This window comes from Perca flavescens, chromosome 7 (genome assembly GCF_004354835.1).
Source record: "Perca flavescens isolate YP-PL-M2 chromosome 7, PFLA_1.0, whole genome shotgun sequence".
Lineage (NCBI taxonomy): Eukaryota > Metazoa > Chordata > Actinopteri > Perciformes > Percidae > Perca > Perca flavescens.
In genome coordinates this window covers 21,431,281-21,451,123 of record NC_041337.1, presented here as the reverse complement: position 1 = coordinate 21,451,123, position 19,843 = coordinate 21,431,281, and the positions used below count along the sequence as shown (strand labels likewise).

At 45.0% G+C, this 19,843-nt stretch overlaps 1 protein-coding gene across 5 annotated transcripts in view; it reads right to left on the bottom strand.

Annotated features, from left to right (window-relative positions):
• The window catches only part of samd11 (sterile alpha motif domain containing 11), a 93,678-nt gene that overhangs the window by 9,709 nt on the left and 64,126 nt on the right, over nt 1–19,843 (bottom strand). For 4 of the 5 annotated variants that reach the window (XM_028583008.1, XM_028583013.1, XM_028583009.1 and 1 more), the window contains 3 exons: nt 13,080–13,169; nt 10,066–10,257; nt 3,338–3,491 (listed from right to left, as the gene is read on the bottom strand). In XM_028583008.1, coding sequence (XP_028438809.1) covers nt 3,338–3,491; nt 10,066–10,257; nt 13,080–13,169 — 436 coding nt within the window. The remainder of the gene's footprint in view (nt 1–3,337; nt 3,492–10,065; nt 10,258–13,079; nt 13,170–19,843) is intronic. The other variant, XM_028583012.1, reaches the window with a different exon arrangement.

The window sequence follows — 19,843 nt, the reverse complement described above, 5'->3', positions numbered from 1 at the left end:
CAATTAATCTTGGGTGAGGGCTACGGCGCGTGACCCTAGAGCCGCGAGCCGGGGACCCGCTAGCCGCTGCTTATGTAATTACACCGCCCAGTGTGTAATCACCTGGCCTAATCCCTCGGGGCTAGCAATTAGCCTTGCGACGCACAGTTCCACTAGGCTAAGGCGCCCGCAAAACTCCCATCCACCCCCGCTATGGCTCCCGCATGCCAAACTCCCATCACCCCCCCACCCCCCTTTCTGATACTCCCTCCCTTTCTTCCCTTTCCTTGCACCGCCTACCCTTGCCTAGCGTTAGCCCGCAGATGAATAACGGTCAATTAAAGCTGCATGACTGGGGCTGCCAGGCGTCTGCGCCACCATAATTAGGCCTAATCACGGGGAGTGAGAGAGACGGAGAGAGAGAGGCAGAGAGAGAAGGGGAGAAAGAGTGTGTCTGACACTCCCCTCTACTCCCTTCCTCCATCTCTCCCTCTCTTCCTCCTTTTATAGGAGGCAATTTTAAGGGAGGAGTGGCAGAAATTAGTTGTTTTGCTCTCGGGCTCTGTGTGTGTGTGTGTGTGTGTGTGTGTGTACATGTCTGTGTGTGTGTGTGTGTGTGTGTGTGTGTGTGTGTGTGTGTGTGTGTGTGTGTGTGTGTGTGTGTGTGTGTGTGTGTGTGTGTGTGTGTACATGACTGTCTGTGTGAGTGTGTGGTTTTCTTTTTGCCCTATCTGTGCATTTTGTTGGCAAACCACTAACATGCTGTAAAAAGACAAGGCAATAACACTCACACACTAGTTGTTGCATGAGACTGAAACTAGGCAGATTCACAAATGCAAGGTGGGCTCATAATCAAAACCTATACGCAAAACTATATTCCTGCCTCCCCCCCTTTCTCTCTCTCTCTCTCTCTCTCTCTCTCTCTCTCTCTCTCTCTCTCTCTCTCTCTCTCTCTCTCTGCAGTGAGGCCAGGGGCTCCTGGGGAATTCACTGGTGTGTGACGACCTGTCAGAGTGGCGACAGCAGTCCTGTCCCGCAGCAGCCCAGGCAGTGTGTATGTGTGTCCGGGTGTGCGTGTAGGGGTGTGTGTGTGTGTGACAGGGCTGCCCTTAATGACGGGAGCGTAGGGGGATTAGGAGCGCTGCGCGGCCGCCTTCGGCTCCTTCTCCGCAGGAACACATTTACACAGGAAGCTCATTAAAATGGATGAGGCTCCCTCCACGCTCATTCTCTCTCTCTCTCCCTCCCTCCTTCCCCTTATCTCACTCTCTCCCTCTCTCCGTCACTTCGTCTTCTCGCCATCTCCTCTCTTCTGTTTCGCTCCCCTCTCTTCATCCCCATTTTAAGCTCCAATGTTTTCCACTTCCTCTCTCCCCCTTTCTCTTTACTTTTCTCCATACCTCCCGTATTTGCCTTGCAGATGCTTGGTGAGCTTAGTGCCATTTAAGGCCAGACAAATGGAGCGCCAGGCTCTAAGCCCATCGAGCGGCCCTAATGATTTGTTTTTAACAATGGACCCTAATGGGCCCCAGATAATCAATGATGAGGGGTCGATGGAAAGGTGAGCCACGAATAGAGTTAGAGAGGGGGAGAGCTTCCATCAATTACATTTTCAGCCTCTGCTTTTCATTCTGTCTCAGTTTTATTTTCTTTAACTCGACAATTATCTCAATTTTAATTTTCTCACTCTCTTTTTTAGCAGGTTCTGTGTATTTTATGGGGGGTGGGTACAGTCTGGCCTTTAGACACACATGTACACTACATAGCCAAAAGTATTCTATATATACCTTTTATGATGATGCATTATGATTTCCCTTTATAGGAAGTAAGGGGCGTAGCTCAAAATATAAAGCATCCCAATACCAAAAGTACACAAAATTATGTATCCACATACTTTTGGCCCTATAATGAATGTGCACATGAGTACAGTATGTACAGGTAAACATCATACAGGTTTTGCATCACTCCTTGTCTGTTTCAATTCTTGCATTCTCTCATTTGGACAATCGTACAAGTTGGAAAGGGCACTTCAACATATTTTCCTTATTAACCCCTCTTTTTTATTCACTCAAAAACATACTGAGAGTTAAGGGGTTAAAGAGGAAGCAGTGGGAAGTAGAGGGGGACGGAGTGAGTGGAGGATGGATGGATGGATGGATGGATGGATGGATGGATGGATGGATGGATGAAAAAGGGAGGGAGGGAGGGAGGGTGACTGTCCCCGGTCCTGTGTGGCTAATTACTCTATGGGCTGTCAGAGAACAGCCGCGGCTCACTGACTACATTCACACTGGCCTCTCACAAACACACACACACACAAATTAGCAGACATTCACACAAACAAACCCAAATTCAATCCGCATAGATGAGCACGCATGCAGACCGCCAGCTTGAAAAATGGAACAAACAAACACACGCAAACAATCAGCCCCCCCTCCTCGCCTGAACACACACACACACACACACACACACACACACACACTATATACACCCCCACAGCCTCCCAGAGCTGCACCACACAGCGCCTGGCCGCTCTGCTTCCTGCTTATATCCCCACCACAACCCCTTTCCACCCCCTTCTCTGTCTCTCTCTCTCTCTCACACACACACACAAACACACATCCTCCCCTCCCCTGCTGCCGCACCGCCGGCCCATTATCGATCCCCCGCCTCTCCCTGCGCCACATAAATAATCGACAAGCAATTACCCGCCCACTCCCGCTGCCCCCGGCTTTGTTTGGGAGGCGCAGGGGCCAGCGCTGGGGGGAGAGGAGGGAGGAAGAGCCGGGGATGCAGGCGTGCAGCTCCACAGTGGTAGCCAAGAGGTTATTGGATCCTTAGTTTAACCATGTATCACACACACACACACACACACACACACACACACACACACACACACACACACACACACACACACACACACACACACACACACACACACACACACACACAGGCATGTACTACAGCACACTGAAAAAGCTAAATATGAGATCAGATCCTGCTGAGGAAGATAGGAATGGGTGGAAGGATGGGAAGAAAAGTGCAGTGGTTTGGTGATGCAAACTGGCAGGTTATTAACTACTTCTACAGTTTCTCCCACTGACAAGCTTTTTTTGAAAAATCTGAACATTGTTGCATTGTAATTTCCACATTTATATGTGCTCACATCAACTTGGGCCTCTTATGCAGTATGTGTGTATAGGATGTGGGTGTTGGGCTTGATCATTAATGATGAATGATGAATAAGGCTGGTATTGCAAGCAGGGCAGGGTTGCCATTTCTATAGCTAGTAGTGTGGCCGGTCTGACTTAGAGATTTTTCGGTTGCATGTGAGTGTGTGTTTGCATCCGTTTCTAACCTGTCAGTGTAATGTGCGTCCCGGTGCTGCGGCAGACCCTGTTTGCGTCTCTGGCTGGATGAAGAGGAGCTGCCCGCAGAAGGCAGGTGAGCTTCTAAGGCCGCTGGATTCCTAACCGCTGCAGCCAACGCCTCCTGGCGAGCACGCAGCAAGTCTAAATAAGGAGAGAAGAGACAAAACAGGGAAAGCACAGTGGAGAGAGAGAGAGAGAGAGAGAGAGAGAGAGAGAGAGAGAGAGAGATGGGAAGATGCAAGTTGACATGACGAAGATGATGAAGGATTAAGTTGAGGAAAGAAGAGAGAGAAAAAAAGCAGAGGAGAGGCAAGAATTGAAGGGGAGACAGAGAGGGGAGGATAAAAACAAATTTAGTATTGAGCTGCTCACAGTAAGATATTAACAGAAACTCAGCTTTGCACTTTGTATTTTTAAACAGAAAATCCTACTAACTTTACATTTCACAAGCTTGCAGTTGATGGCTTATGTTGTGTTGCACATTAGCTGTAAGGGTGAACATTACAAGTTTTCAGGCAAAATAGCAGAAGTGAAACGTACTTTAAAAAGTTGTTTGTTGTCCTGTCGTGAAGGATGTAGGGCTAAGTATAAAGGTAGCTCATAAAAACACCCAATAAGTATTTTTTTTCATTAATACTGGAAATGATTGTTATGCGTTTTCTAATCCCCGTGTTACATCCATATACGCATTCAGACACTTATGAGCACATAAACGTACACACACTGAACAAGGATACATAAAAACATAACATTTTGGCAGGGGTGTATGAATTTAGCACATAGTGCTAAGTCCATCTGTCACGCTTTGGAATTGAGCTGACCAGTTTCAAGCAAATAAAGAGGTGGAAGTGGAAAAAATAGAAAGGCTAGAAAGACAGGATGAGGAAATGATGGTGTGATGTTTTCAAAACAAATAATGACCAGTGTTTTTTGTATGATAGATACAATACTTTATTTACCCCTCCCCACCTCCGCCAACATCACGCCTTCTCCCTCTATCTCTGCTTGCCCCCTCTCTCCACCTTCTGCCCTCAACCACTCGCCTCATTCCATCTTTTTCTTCGCTCATCCCCTCTATCCCTCTCCCAGCAATGGTTCTCTCTCGCTCTCGTAGGAGAAGAGGCCTCCTCATTATCAGCCAGGCCAGGCCACACCAGGAGACATGGCTTCTAATGAGAGAAAAATCCATGCTGCTCTCACTCTTCCCCCTCTCTCTGCCTCTCTCTCTCTCTCTCTCTCTCTCTCTCTCTCTCTCTCTCTCTCTGCTCTTTTCCGCCTCCCCTCCTCCCCCTCTTTTTTAATTAGACAGATCCCTCGGGAGCTAGGGGCCATTTCCGCCGACGGTACGGGTGTGACGTGTGTTTGTGTGTGTCTGTGTGATTTAGGTGCTTGCATGTGCGTGCCTGACTGTGTGTGTGTGTGTGTGTGTGTGTGTGTGTGTGTGTGTGTGTGCGCCTGACTGTGTGTGTGCCTGACTGTGTGTGTGTGTGTGTGTGTGTGTGTGTGTGTGTGTGTGTGCGCGCTGAAGCAGTTGAGCGGGCGCCGGGTGGGGGGGGTCGAAGCGACAGATATTAATGCGGCCTAGCTCCGGTGTATCGATCTGTTTGCTGCGCCAGGCCGCAGGGGACTCGGATGGCGGCAGACAAGGGTGTGTGTGTGTGTGTGTGTATGTGTGTGGAGTGATAAGGGAGGGATCAGAGGGAACTGGAGCCCCAGAGCACACACACACACACACACACACACACACACACACACACACACACACACACACACACACACAGTCTGTTGAGCAGTACATAGTTCAGGGATGACAGGGTTGAAGAGTTGACCTCTATGAGTTTTCTGTGGTCACAATCCCACCTCACCAATTATTTTGTATGACTGCGTCAGTTGAAGCGATTTAGTATTTTACTTCCATATAGTTTGGGGACTTCCGAGGGAGAGATTTAAAAAAAGAATGTTAGAGATCGATGCTGCAGAACCCAAGATATACTGACTATATTGCAGCCAAAATGTAAGAAACCCTAACTTTGGGCAGCAGACCTTAATTAGTTGAGCTCTTAAAACACTGTAACCTACAATTCCCATAATGCAACTGAACAGCGTCTTTCGCTACTCTCCCTGCCTTGTAAACACCAATGTCTTTTTAACTCTACCTCCCCAGTTTGTAATGCAAGCTGTGTACTTTCTACAACTGTTTCCACAGACTGACTAATACTGTGATTATTAAATTGACTTTTAGAGGTTATGAGTCCAAATTCCACCAGCTGAACCCCACTGACCTAAGCCACAAACCAAACTGTGAGGGATTTTTAAAAAATCTTACACTTTATGAATTTATTTCACCGTTCAATTATATTTTCTTTCATTTTAAAATGTTAAATTCTATCACAATTACTTTTTTACACTGCTAGGTATGTAATTGTGGTAAAAAAATTTTTTATTTTATTTCAGTCAAAGATATTTAGTGTAGATTTGAAGTCTTCAATGGTAGCTAGGGCCCTGACTTTGATGTACAGTTAGTCAGGTGCCCCTTTAAACCCAAACAATACAAGCTGTATAAAACAGTGGAAATTCAAATGTATCGCTTCTTTTTTTTTTTTTTTAAGATTATTTTTTGGGGCTTTTCTGCCTTTAATTTTTGACGGGACAGCTAGGTGAGAAAGAGGGGGAAGACATGCAGAAAATCATCACAGGTCGGATTCGAACCCTGGACCTCTGCATCGAGGTATAAACCTCTCAGTATATGTGCGCCTGTTCTACCCACTGAACCAACCCGGCCACTCCATTTCTCTTCTTATACCATTCTCTTTTTATCCCGTGCATGTTTGTAAAGCTTCACTCAAACCCTGGGTCCATATTTTGCTCTCTCTCTCTCTCCCCCGATCTCTGTAATTCTCTTTCATGTGAACTGAGAAGAGCAGGGTCACCTGGGGCTCTACCCTTCTGTCTGTGTGTGTGTGTGTGTGTGTGTGTGTGTGTGTGTGTGTGTGTGTGTGTGTGTGTGTTTGTGTGTGTACGCGCAGAGTAGGCACTCCGATTCAGAATTTCCCCCTCTAAAAATCTTGGTGTTGCAGCTGCTGGAACACAAGGGGAGAGTCCCATCATCTATAATAGAGTCCTAATTAAGGACGCACGCACACACACACACACACACACACACACACACACACACACACACACACACACACACACACACACACACACACACACACACACACACACACCTTCTCTGCAGGAGTTATTTCAGGAGGTCCCAGTTTACCACTCGGACCCATCCCGCTTATCCCTCTTTTGTGCCATCCCATTTTTCTCCCCGCCATCATTCCTGGTGTTGGGTCTAAATCCCCTCAGTTAAGCCAGGGTTTTCTTGGTGTGAGAATGCAGAGGAGCGCCGCACTGATGCAGCTTGGCCAGCCTTGTGATGGATTTGGCGGACTGGCAGGTACACAAAAGCCGACATCCATCCGCTAAAGCGCACCATACCCCAGAAAATTAAGCATATTTTCAGAAAGCCTGTATCATAGGCTTAGCAAGCAGTATACATGAGGAAATTTTGTCGCACTGACTGTCTTGGACCGTCTGTACTTTGACCAATCACATGCTGGAGTTTTCAGTCTCTTTGGGATGATGATGATGATGATGATGAAGAGATGATGTGTGCAGTTTCATGTTTCAAATCAGACTAAACTGCAGTGGACAAAACAGAAGCACGCCTCTTCCATCCCACCCCTCCCTTCACTTTCATCTGGATATCTACCCCCACCTCTTTTTTTCCCCTTTTCTCTCTCCCTCACTCTCCTTTCATCATATGAAGAGGGAGGGAAAGTACTCCTGACTATTTCTACAACACTGCCATCCCTTCATCCCAATTTTAGCCCCCCACTCGCCTTCCCTACTCTTCTTTTGCCCATCAGGTCCAGAGAGGACCTCTCAAACAACACCTTGCACCTACACATTCATACACACATCCACACACATTCACACAGAGTTCCTCCTCACCCCTGCCTCTTTCACGTACACACACTTTAATTTTCTGTGCCCGGCACTTCAAACACATGAAAGGATCCTCTGCGGGGACCAAGGCTAAAGGGAAAGTTGGAGGTGGGGGTAAGGAAAAGGAGGAGGAGGAGGAGGAGGGGAGAGGGTATAAAAGCAGTGCTTGAGATGGAGATGTGTAGGAGAAATGGTGGTGGTGGTGGTGGGGGGCCCAAGGGGGATGGAAGAGGGGGTCACAGGGGCCCCATCAGAGACCAGGTCAATGTCAAGGGGCTCTCGCTGAAGTGATTCACGTCAGCCTCTCAAGAGACAAAACAGCAGTCCCTCTGTCCCACCTCCTATACCGTTTGTGTCTGAGAGTGTCAGTTTCAAGCTGTGACTGTTAATTGGAGAAAGAGAGGATGTGAAGGTAGTGTTTTAATAAGTTTTCTACATAAACTTGTAAACAGTCGGTAGATAGACGGATGAAGTTGCCAGGTGTGGAAGAAAAGGAGTATTAGTAATACCAAAGGCTTGGCTGTCGGGGAGCATTGGCAAGGCTGTGATGCCCATGGCTCATCATCCGCTTAGAGGATCTTACACACACAAACACACCAGGGAATGTAAACACATACGTCGCAAAGAGGAAATCTTACCGTGAAGTTGTGTTTTAAATGGTAGTTGTATTTAGGTGTGTGACCTGATCATCATTAATAAACCGTAAACTTGTACATTATGTATGTTTTTTTTTCCCTTCTTGCTCTGGGGAAGTTATTTAATCACTCTTCCCTCGCCTCTGTCCCTCCGTCATTTCCTTTGAACATTTTTCTCTTTAGTTTTTTTTTTGTACTGTATTCCTGGTTTCTCTTTACCTTTTTATCTTCTTCTTCTGCACATAGAAAGCTTTTAAAGGAACATGCTGACTTATTGGGAATTTAGCTTTTTCACCGTAACCCCCAGAGTTAGACAAGTCCATACATACCCTTCTCATCTCTGTGCGTGCTGTAATGCTGTCTGACGGCTCCAGCGGCATCAGGCCAGCACAGAACATGAAGGTGAATGGTTCCAGCAATCCTACTGCTCTGAATAAGTGACAAAATAACGCCAACATGTTCCTATTTACATGTTGTGATTTATAGAGTCACAGCGTGTACAAAAAACAATGTAACATGAGACACAGCCGTCTTCTAACCATAAACAAACCGGGAACTAAGAATATAGTACTTGGGCGGAGTGATATGCTCGTAGCAAGCCTGTCTGAGAATATAGTTCCCAGTTTGTTTACTGTTAGTAGATGGCTGTGTCTCATGTTACGTCGTTTTTTGTACACGCTTTGACTATACAAATCACAAATAGGAAAATGTTGGCGTTATTTTGTCACTTTTGTCACAATTTGGAGCAGTAGGCTAGTTGGAACCAGTTACCTGCAGGATCTGTGCTTGGCTAAGCTAATGCTGGAACCGTCAGACAGCATTACAGCACGCAAGGAGATGAGAAGGGTATGTATCGACTTGTCTTACTCTGGGGCTAACGGTGAATAAGCTAAATTCCCAATAAGTTGGCGTGTTCCTTTAAGTGTAGCTTGGAAGAGGAATGCATGTGTGCAGAATAAAGGACAGTGTGGAAACTGTCTGTATTGCGCCAGAGCGTCTGTTTCATACCAGCAAGGTTTCTGGGAAAGGAAGCCAGCGATCAGACTGCACCCTGGGCCATAAAACCCCCACAATGCACTGCATCTTGCCTCTAACTCCTCTAAGACATGGGGAAAAGGCAATTAAAGCATTTATAGGCTTCGCCCCCTACATTTGCAGCCAGCAATTAAAAATCATTACTAATCAAATAAAAACAAAAGTAGCTCAAACTACAATTTAGCCAGGGCATCGATTGGATTTATGCTACTGTGAAAGAGCTTATAATGACTGGTAGGACCTAATGTTACATTCTTTACAAAAATGTGAGAAAAGGGTAAAACTTAACGGCAGGCACAGTGAAATGAATATAAAACCAACTTATAAAATCCAAAAGAGGCAACTTTTCTCATTTTCTTTTTGCCCCTATCAAACTACATTTCTCTCAAGTTGAAACCAGTAACTTTTATGTGACTGTAGAAATTGAGAAAAACTGGGACACACTGGTGGTTTCCAGGGTGTTGGGAGATTTAGAGGGTTGGCAGGCAGCCAATAAGAGCTCCTGGATCAATCGCAGTGTTGATGCATGCAAAGCCTTGTGGGTGTTGTTAACAACGGAGAGCCATGGTGGTCAGAAATCACCCTGAGTGACACTTTGACACGGGGTGGGCAAGCATTGCAAATAGAAATGTCAGTCGTCTCCATCGCTGGGGTTTTACAATGGCAGGAGTGTGGCACACCTTAACATGGTACCCTGAACACAGTGCTACACTCTGGGGTTACAGAGTAGCACTGCATCGCGGTGGCTTGGTGACAGGTGATGGAAGAGGTGTTTTTTATAGAAGCTGGTGAAGTGCTTCCAAACGAAACTCTTTTAGTTGAAGTAAATCTCAAGTTACTTCAAACTACTGAACTAAAAAAAACTAAAAGGAAAAGTACCTTAAGATCTTTCATGAGTCAATTCTTACTAGTAGAGTGGGAAGCACTATTCTGAATTTAAAAATCAACCGTGCATTGAGGTATGTAAAGTAAGGTGTAACAAGATAACTTTAACTAAAGATATTTGAAAGCCAACGTGATGACAGTGAGAATGATAACCGTACACACACCTACAAATACAGAGCCTGTGGACTGACCGTGGCCGGGCAGACCCATGCTGCTCGCCAGCTGGTAGAGCCGTTGCTGCTGATCCTCATAGGACCCTTGCTCGCTGAGCGCTGACATCATACGCCTGTAGTGCTCCTCAGGGCTCATGTGGCCGTGGCTGCCGCCTGCCTCCACCACCGGGCTCTGGGAGTTCTCTGAAGAGAGGAGACACTTATATTATGACCAATCAATGACTGTCAATATCAAACTCATCAGGGGATAAATACTAACTTGAAACAGCAGGCTCTGAACCTCTATGAAGCTATTACCTCAATGTTGTACATCGAACTATCTTCTCAGCAAATGAATAAATAATTATGTGTTCATCCACGTCTACATTTATCTCCATGTCAGTCATGATTGTGAGGAATTTGTTTTTTTTTTATTTTGGATTATAATATAGGTGTAGTTTTAGGATAAAAACTCATTCTTATGCATTTAAAAAAACAACATTTTGCCATTGTAAAAAACACAGAGCAAAAGATTACCCAGATATAATTTTATACACTTTATAACTTTCTTTGATGATTATGGCACTCTCTAAAGGGAATGCTTCCTCAAATATTAGCCAGAAAACATGCTTGTACACAGATTATTCATTAGGATGACAGTACTGAAGGACTGGAAACCTCACATACAGCCATGCATTGTTAATGGTCTGAGTCCAACACTAGCACCATCTCACTATTTCTGTGACAGAAAGAACAGCAGTAACCATGCAGTAACATTTGCATAATGTAGGGTGATAAGGTTAAATATGTTTATTGTACTGTATTTTGACTTTTTTTTAATGCAGACTACAAAAAAAGGCTCAATAATGTGTATATGTGCATGTATAACTGCTGTGCTGTGTTTAAGGTGTTGTGAAGATGATATGGTGTATGATATCTATCCAGCTGTCCCACGCTTAATCTCTCTCCCTGACCTCCCTCCTCCCTCTCTCTGTCAATAGTAACATGATCTAAGGTAAGGGTGGTGGGGGATATGGGGAGTTGGTTTGGGAGTTAGAGGAGGGAGAAAGAGGATGATGAGGAGGGAGAAGCAGAGGAAAGCAGGGGTTATTTTTACCACCCTCCTTATTGAAACCTGAGCCTGGCCCCGGGCAGGCGAGCAGGAGTGGCGCTGAGGAGCGGAGGTGGGTTGGAGGTGGTGGGGGCGTGGGGGAGCAAGCACGCAAGAATCTCTGTCTCCACTGCCAAGCTCCAGCTAATCCACCCAAGGTCCTCAAGTGTATGTGTTTGTGTGTATGTGTGCACGCGCAACTGTCTGAAGTTTTCTCGCACTCTAAACACAGCAGGGGGTGCCGACTTTGCAACAGAAAGAAAAACAGACATAATTTACACAGCGGCATCCAATCTCTCCAGCTCCATCCCTACGCTACCCTCTTTGTCTCTCTCACTCAAGCTATTTCTCCACCTGCATTAGTCATTAAAGGATAATGTCTGTCGCCAAACTAGGAGGCAAGAAGCTATGGACAGAAACACACATACAGGTGCAGAGTCAGGGTTTGAGTGTGTACAGAACTCAAGGATAAGACACAGAATCAGATTCAGTTTTGAAATGGCTTAAATGAACTTCTTCTATAACGGTCTCCCTTATGCAAATACACAGCAAGGAAAGAATATATGCAAGACGTGTACACACACACACACGGTTGTGTCTAAGTAAGACTATAATGGTCAGGAATGATTGCCTCTCTACATAGAGGAAGAGGCTCCAGGCAGGGCTGCTGTAAGTCAAAGGTTACCCAGAGGGCAAAGGTCAACGCTCAGCCTGGTGTTGTCAAATAATCAGAGCTATTTGTGCCACTGTATGATGTTGTCTGGCTTACACGTGCTCCTGCCGTGTGTGTACAGTATATGCATGTTGTTCAGGTGTCTCCAGAGATGAGGCTGGATGTGTGGTGAGCTGCCCTTGGTTTTGCGGTTTGGCCTGCTGTATAATGCATCAGTCAGGAAGTCTTCATCGGGAGCCCAGAGGGACAGGCCCGGTGCTGTGCTTCATGGTTCCATACTAGAGGTGTCATGATTTTGATTTCAAATAAAATATTGATCAAAATAAGCTTTCGATTTTGACTATCAAAATCAGAAGCAGGATTGGCGATTCCCCCCAGTCTCTCCCCCTTCTCTCCCTTTTTTTTCTCTCCACCCAACTACTTGCGCACGTCACAGCGTAGTTTCCCGGCTTGTAGCATACAGCTAAAGACACAGGGTAACCTTAGCTTACCAGTATCCTGCAGCTGCTCTTTTCCTACACCATGGCCACTGCTGGAGTCAGAGATATCGGAGAAACAGAACTGGAAAATCCTCCTGCTTCCCTGAAGTCACCTGTGTGGCAACATTTTGCCTTCCCCATGAGTGAGTTATGTAAACAAACAACGAACAGATGAAAGCATGTGGGCTCCGATGGTACTTCATGGTGTTCAATTGCAACTCAGTAAACTAATAGTGCTTTCCCTTGCACCTTGTTAATTTTGAAAAACTCAAACTGTTGATGTAAAGTACCCTTCTGCCATTTCGTGGCTCCTACTGTGCCATTATCGTCACTGCTGAAAATGCTGAAATGTTTGAATCAAAAGTCAAACTGAATCGTGGATAATTGTAACACCCCTATTCCATATCATTAAATGTATGTGAGAAAATACTATTTTTTGGAAATTTTACTTTTCCTAACGTGTGTGCGTGCATGCGTAAGAGATAGGAATGGAAGTGTGTCTTTAAGCATGTGACATACTGAGACACTGTGTATGTGTGTGTGTGTTTGTGTGTGTGTGTGTGTGTGTGTGTGTGTGTGTGTGCGTGCGAGCAAGGCAGTGTACATGCATCCCGTGTCTCCCTCTTCTTCACTCTGCAGCTTCCATCCTTTCTCATTCACTTTAACACTCAGCCATCCTGTCTGACAATTTTCACTTGTTTCCTTATAGAAAACGCACGTCCAAGCACATCTGTAACGTCACAAATACTTTACGTGGTCTTACCTTTGGGGGATACGCTACGAGACTTCTTGTCAGAGGGACACTCGCTGCTGCTGTTGGGAGAGAAGCTTCTTCTCTTGCCTAGAAGGTCATCTGTAAACACATAATAAGAGAAAGAGCCGTCAGCAAAAAGACCGAAGTAAAAGCTTGATATTGCCGCTCTGCTCTATGTCTACCTGTATACATGGCGGCTGCTTCGGAAATGCAGAGTTAGAAGAGAGTGTGAAAAGGAGCCAAAGAGAAAAACAAAGTGATAGGTGGAGAAAAAGAGAGAAACAGAGCGAGTGAAGCGAGCCACGGGCGTCTGGAGATGCCTGTTCTGTCAGATATGAGAGGTGGCCTGCAACGCTGTGACTGACAGATCTGCCCTGCTCATTCGTGTGTGTGTGTGTGTGTGTGTGTGTGTGTGTGTGTGTGTGTGTGTGTGTGTGTGTGTGTGTGTGTGTATGTGTGTGTGTCTGTGTGTGTCTATTTGAAGGAGAAGGGAGGAGGGTTCTGTCTTTCTGTGTCTCCTCCAACGTCTCTTTCCAACTGTCTGTTCTCAAGTGTTTTCACTGTTCTTCCTCTCTCTTTTCTTTTCTTTCTTCTCTTTTTCCAGATGTTGGCACAAAAGCCTCTGACTGAACTAAAGTGCATGAGAGCCTCTCACATGCTTGGGAAATCCCTCTCAGTTTACATTATGTCTTTATCATGTCTTTACTTTTAGTTTTACTCCCTTCTCTCTGGTTGTTGTCCTCCCCTCATAAACACACTTCTGATCTTCTTGTCTAATTTCTCCATCTGTTTCCTTCTCTTTCTCCTCTAGGTGTGTTTGAAACCTCCTCCTATTAACACCCTCCCTGCCTTCGTTTCTTCCTCCCTGATCTCCCCCCTACCTCCTCCCCTGCCACCAAAGAGGAGCATCTAGTGTACAATTACAGCACCCCCTACTGCCTCCTCCACCTCTCCTCCCCTCTCATCCCTGTGTTCCTTCCCGCCCAATCGCCTCACCCCCACCCCCCTCAAACACACCTCAAATCAATACGGGCCTAATCAGAGAGCGAGGGGATGCAGAGCACATCGCATGCAGTGCCGGCAGGAAGGAAAAAGCTGTTTGTCATAGCTATCTCTCTCTTTCTACTTTTATCTCATGCACCTCTCCTTCTCTCTGACTCTGTTTCTTCCTCTACACAGACAGCCAAGCCACAAAAGCAACTGCTTTCCTCCTTTCTCTATCTCACAAACAACATTTAGCGATTTCTGTCATGTGCCCACCTCTGATATTATTGTTACCTTAGCAACGGGCATACAGCCATCAATAGAGGAGGGAAGCTGTAGTGGAGGCTGACCTTTACCCCTTAACCTATCAACCAAACTTATGCTCTTTCTTCTCTTTAACGAGACACAGACAAGGAGGGGAAAGAGACAGAAAAACATTAAGACAGGACTCAGAGGATTTTGTTGGGCTCCTGAAGGAGCCCTGATGTTGATGAGAGGGCGAGCGAGCAAACGAGAGAGGGTGAGGGGGGAGGTTCACTAATGATCCGGTGTTTGATGTTGCCTCTCAGGTCCTGAGGAGATCCACTCCCTTTACCCTATACCATCTTTAGAAGACAGTGTGGGGGTGTGTGGGGGGGCTAACGGACAAGTGCACGCACGCACACACGCAATGTCTTTCACAATTTCTACTTTTTTTGTCATCTCCTTCTGTTATTCTTTTCATTTTCATAGCATGTTCAGTATATTTCTTTCACTGGTCCTTTAAAAAAAAAAAAAGAAGAAACACACAAAAAGGTTTCCATCTATCCTATTAGTGGAATATTAACAAAGGCAGAGAGCACCCCCATTAGTTAAACCCCATCTTCTATCAAAACACACACACACACACACACACACACACACACACACACACACACACACACACACACACACACACACACACACACACACACACACACACAAGAGCCTCTCATGATCAAACACACACGAGTCGTGTCTTGAGCCGACCTCACTCAAGACACTGCGTCTACTGAGCGAGTGCCCGAGGGCCAGAGATTTGAGGGCGGAAAGCTTTTAAAGCCAATTAAATGGGGCTTCTTAGAGCACCGGCGCTCCCTTTTAATGCCGAACCCTGAGCTCTGCTAGCGTCTATGCTAACCCTTTTACTCCCACTAACACTGCTTACAGTCAAGGTTGCTACCCCGAGCATTTCCCTACCACCTTAATATTCCTGAAGAATTAGTGGTTATGGAGTCAGGAGTTGACTGTGATTTACCAGTCAAAAGAGTGCAATAACTAAGTGCAAATAGCATTATTTGCACTGATATAGCTCTGTTTATTCCATTCCTGGTCAACAAACTTTTTTTTCCGACCACCCAATATTCTAGCCTCTGCCTCAGCTCCTTCTTGCTAGTAAACCTCCTCCTTGTCTGCTGTTCCTCCCGCTGAGAGAAAAGAGGGATGAAAACAGAGGGACAGATAGAGAAAGAGGAAACAGCAGGACGTAAACCACTTCTCTTCATGTGACACCACCAGGGCAAACCAACCGTCAGGCGTTCCTCTTTCTTTCTTACTCTCTGATTTCCTCTCCTCCCTCAAACTTTAGTCCTCTTCCTTTCCACTCTCCATCCCATGCAGCGTGGTGACAGCTCAGACAGCCAGACTCCTTAATTCCTCTCTTACTCCGTTAATCTGTCATCTTTATCAGGCCGGGGAGGGGGGGCTGAGTGGAGAGAAGGGGGGGAGTGACAGGCGGGGACGTGGGGTGGGCCGCCAGCCGCAGCCCCCCGATCAATCTCCACATTACAGCTGACAGAATGGTGCTAATAACTTATTGATCCCCCCTCCGTGCGCCGGGGCCTCCGCCGGCCCTGAAAGCCCTGCCATTGATTGGCTTACAGGCCGATGCAGCTGAGAGAGGGAGGGGAGGAGTGGGGGTGGGTGATGGAGATGGGGAAAGAGGCGCTTCTGCTCACGCCGAGGAGAGGATGCGCCACCTCTAACATGTGTGAATGCACACACAGTAACACTGTTCCACTGTTTGTCATTTTCTGTCTTTTCAGCAGGAAGAGAGAAACTAAGAGAGGTGGAGAATGAAGAATGCATCTAAAGAAGAAGAGAAAATCACAGGAAGAGAAGATTGGTACAAGTGGTCTACTGACTAAAATATGGCTGACCTTTAAGTAAAAATCGGTGACATTGTCACATAAAAGAATGCCCCCTTTGCAACGCAGTATACTGTATATATGTAATACAAAAAAACTAAACCTACAGGCTATTTATTTTTTTATTTTATTTTTTTATTTATTTGATTAAGACAATGGACATTAATGAACATTTCTGTAAATGCGCCAGTGTTAGCCACTCGGCTAATTTTATTAAGCTTTTATCTTTGTCGCTCTAAAGGCCCTCTGTCTGGTCTGTACAGGTGGTGATGCACAAGATGTTTCCAGCAGCAGTAACAGTGGTTTGTTTACAATAAATCCTGGGCTAAGACAATTATTAATTAATTTTAACAATTTTACTCTTGTGAAGCACTTTGTGACTTTGTTTTATTGCAACCATTGTTATGAAGTTGTAAATTACTAATTACTTTGTCTTAATCAAAATGTGATAAAATGATTATCTGATAAAAGCTAGAACTAGACTGTACAAGTCACTTTTTAGTTAGTCTAGTCAATCAAAATGGAAAAAACATTGATGGACCAAAAAAAATCAACCTCTCTCATTATAAAGAAAGTTAAGGTAATTCAAAATAATATACGTTTTTAATCACTTGGTGTTTTCTGCCATTTTTAAATTACTGCTTTCTTTGTCTAATCTTTCTGTGTCTGTTGTACTGATGTCAGTACTGAAAATGTAACAATGCCATGTTAAGTGTTACTTAGCAATGCATTACTCTAAACGTCAGGGATGAGCAGAAAAAAGTAGTTTGACCAAAATAAAAATATGTAAAATGAAATGCAAAAACAAAAACACCAATGAATGTTGAGCACTGAGGATGGCGGCGAAAGAAAGAAACAGGACTTTCTGGTAGAAAAAAGTATGTATTTTCACTATTTACTTAGAAACCTTTTTTTGGCACCTTGACAGAAGCATTAGCATTGCTTCATGAACAATAACCATGAAAAGCTATTTTGTTATGGCAGTACAATTACATTCCTGTTAAGCAGTGGGATGTTTTAAAATATTTACAACCCACATTTCCCTTTTTGCTTCTGTATGACAAAGCTAATCAGCTATCAGAAATCCTGAAGTGTTTACTTTTGTTTCTATGCTAATTGTGTAATAACTAGCTAGTAATACTTTGAAAGCAATCCTCACTCACAATTAGTTTGAAAAAAAAGGTCTTGCACAAACACGCTGGGCTGCAGACTCACACGCAAGCAAACATAAAAAAACAGGCATTTAAAACCACACACGGAAAGGTGCACACACACAAAAATGTGCTCAAGCCCAAAACCACTGCTACAACCCCCAACCACACACACACCGACAGGCTGTAACTGCCTCTGGAAGTCTGAGTGCAGGGAGCAGAGGAGAGAGAGAGAGTGGCGGTCCAAAAACACCTTATCTGCCTGTTTGAGTCTCTGGTCTGACCGCAGAGCCACGGTTTACAGTCTCCACAGGCAGCCAGACTCTCAGCGTTGGCGCCCCTGCTCTCCCTCCTCCCTCCCCTCCACCTCTCACAGAGCCTCTGAATAGCCAGCGGCTGGGGAGTGAGAGAGTGAATGAGGGAGGGAGGGATGAAGAGGAGAAGAGAAGGAGGGAGGCAGCCCTCCTGTCTGTCCCTCAGATTTAATTAGGGCCCACTCCGGCGCAGAGACGACCCGGCAAGCGTGCTTCCCTTTCCTCCTGACCCCCCCCCTCCCCCCCCCACACACACACACACACACACACACACACACACACAGAGCTGTCCGCTGCTGCCTGCCCTCCCCTGATACCACCACAGCACTCATTCATCTCTCTTTCCTCTGTCTCTCTATTGCCAAAATGTTTCTTCCATCACTGCATCTCTGTCTCTCTCTGTGGCAGACTTTTCCTTTCTCTTATCCTTAATTTCTCTACTGCCTCTCGGATTCTCTCCCTCCACAGATCATTGAATTACATTGAACACTTTTCAAGGATAAGTCAAATAGGATAGTTGACTGACAGAACAGAGTAAACCCAATATCATAGACAGAGAGCTGCGTTTACGGGCTCAGTCAAATAATCCACTGCTCTAAAACTTCATACACATTACACCAACCTATGTACAGTACAGGCCAAAAGTTTGGACACACCTTCTCATTCAATGTGTTTCTTTATTTTCATGACTATTTACATTGTAGATTCTCACTGAAGGCATCAAAACTATGAATGAACACATATGGAATTATGTACTTAACAAAAAAGTGTGAAATAACTGAAAACATGTCTTATATTTTAGATTCCTCAAAGTAGACACCCTTGTTAAGTACATAATTCCATATGTGTTCATTCATAGTTTTGATCCCTTCAGTGAGAATCTACAATGTAAATAGTCATGAAAATATAAGGAAACGCATTTGAATGTGAAGGTGTGTCCAAACTTTTGGCCTGTACTGTATTTGGAAGCAAATTTGAACCTGTGTTGATTTTGCGTTGGTGTGCATCTGTATAACTATGTGTTATTTGTGTGTAATTGTGTGTTTGTGAACGTCTGTGCGTCTAATTTCACTGGCAGACAGAATTAGAGCCAGTGGCTGATCGGATTGGACTTGTTTACAGACACGGAGCGAGCGGCTTAGACAGCCTGTTAAATCTCCCTTAAATGCTCAAACCGACAGATTTTAGGGTCTTGGACCCCCCTTGGCGTAGGCCACACTGTGCTCACCCCTTCCTCCTTCAACCCCCACCCACCCACTTCTATCCCCTTGTGTCTTCCTCCATTAAGATAAATACTCAGGGCTCTGATTTCTCCATTAAGTTTAGCGGCTGATTAGGCCAGTATTTGGGTGGAAATCCGTCCCAAACTGGGATTTAAGACACTGGCTGGGGGCGGGCTGTTGAGCAGTCTAATACCCTCCACCTTCCACCCACACTGCCTGATATCACAGGCACCGTATGGACAATTAATCTGGCAGACAGAGGAGATGAGCACACAGAGAGAGGGTATGGAGGTGTTGGGTCTGGACTGATTATGGCACTAGCTGTGCTTCTGGCGAATAGTATAAGAATAGACAGGGTCAATCCCAGGGCAACAATGGAGCAAGGGTATGGTCCTCACTGATAAAAAGACAACTCATTATTTAATTAGGGGGAGAATATATATGTTTTGAACATGCTTGGACTTTCTGCTGGAATGTATTCAATTTAGCTGATTCTCTTTTCATAAAAAGTCAAAAGTCAGCCGTTATTAGAACAAATTCTAACTATTATAGTTTACATTGATAAACATTACTATAATTCATATGAAATTGACTTACATGTAGGAGAGCATTGAGAAAAGACCTCCTGGCAGACATTTTAATGTGGAAAAAATAATACAAGAGCCTACAACAACATTGGAATATATTGTAAAATCCGTGCCAATATCAGAGTTGAGACAAATTTCATACTCCTCCACAAAACTTAGGACCTAAATGTGACTTATATACCGCTTCAAAACAAAAGAAAACATCAAATTTTAAATATGCAATAATATGAATATGTTTGGGTTGCTTATAAATAATTTTTGACTTCAATCCTACCTTGTTGGGATACAGCACACGGCACAACATACTTTCATAAAAATAGGTACAACTAACCCATTGTGGCAGAAATAT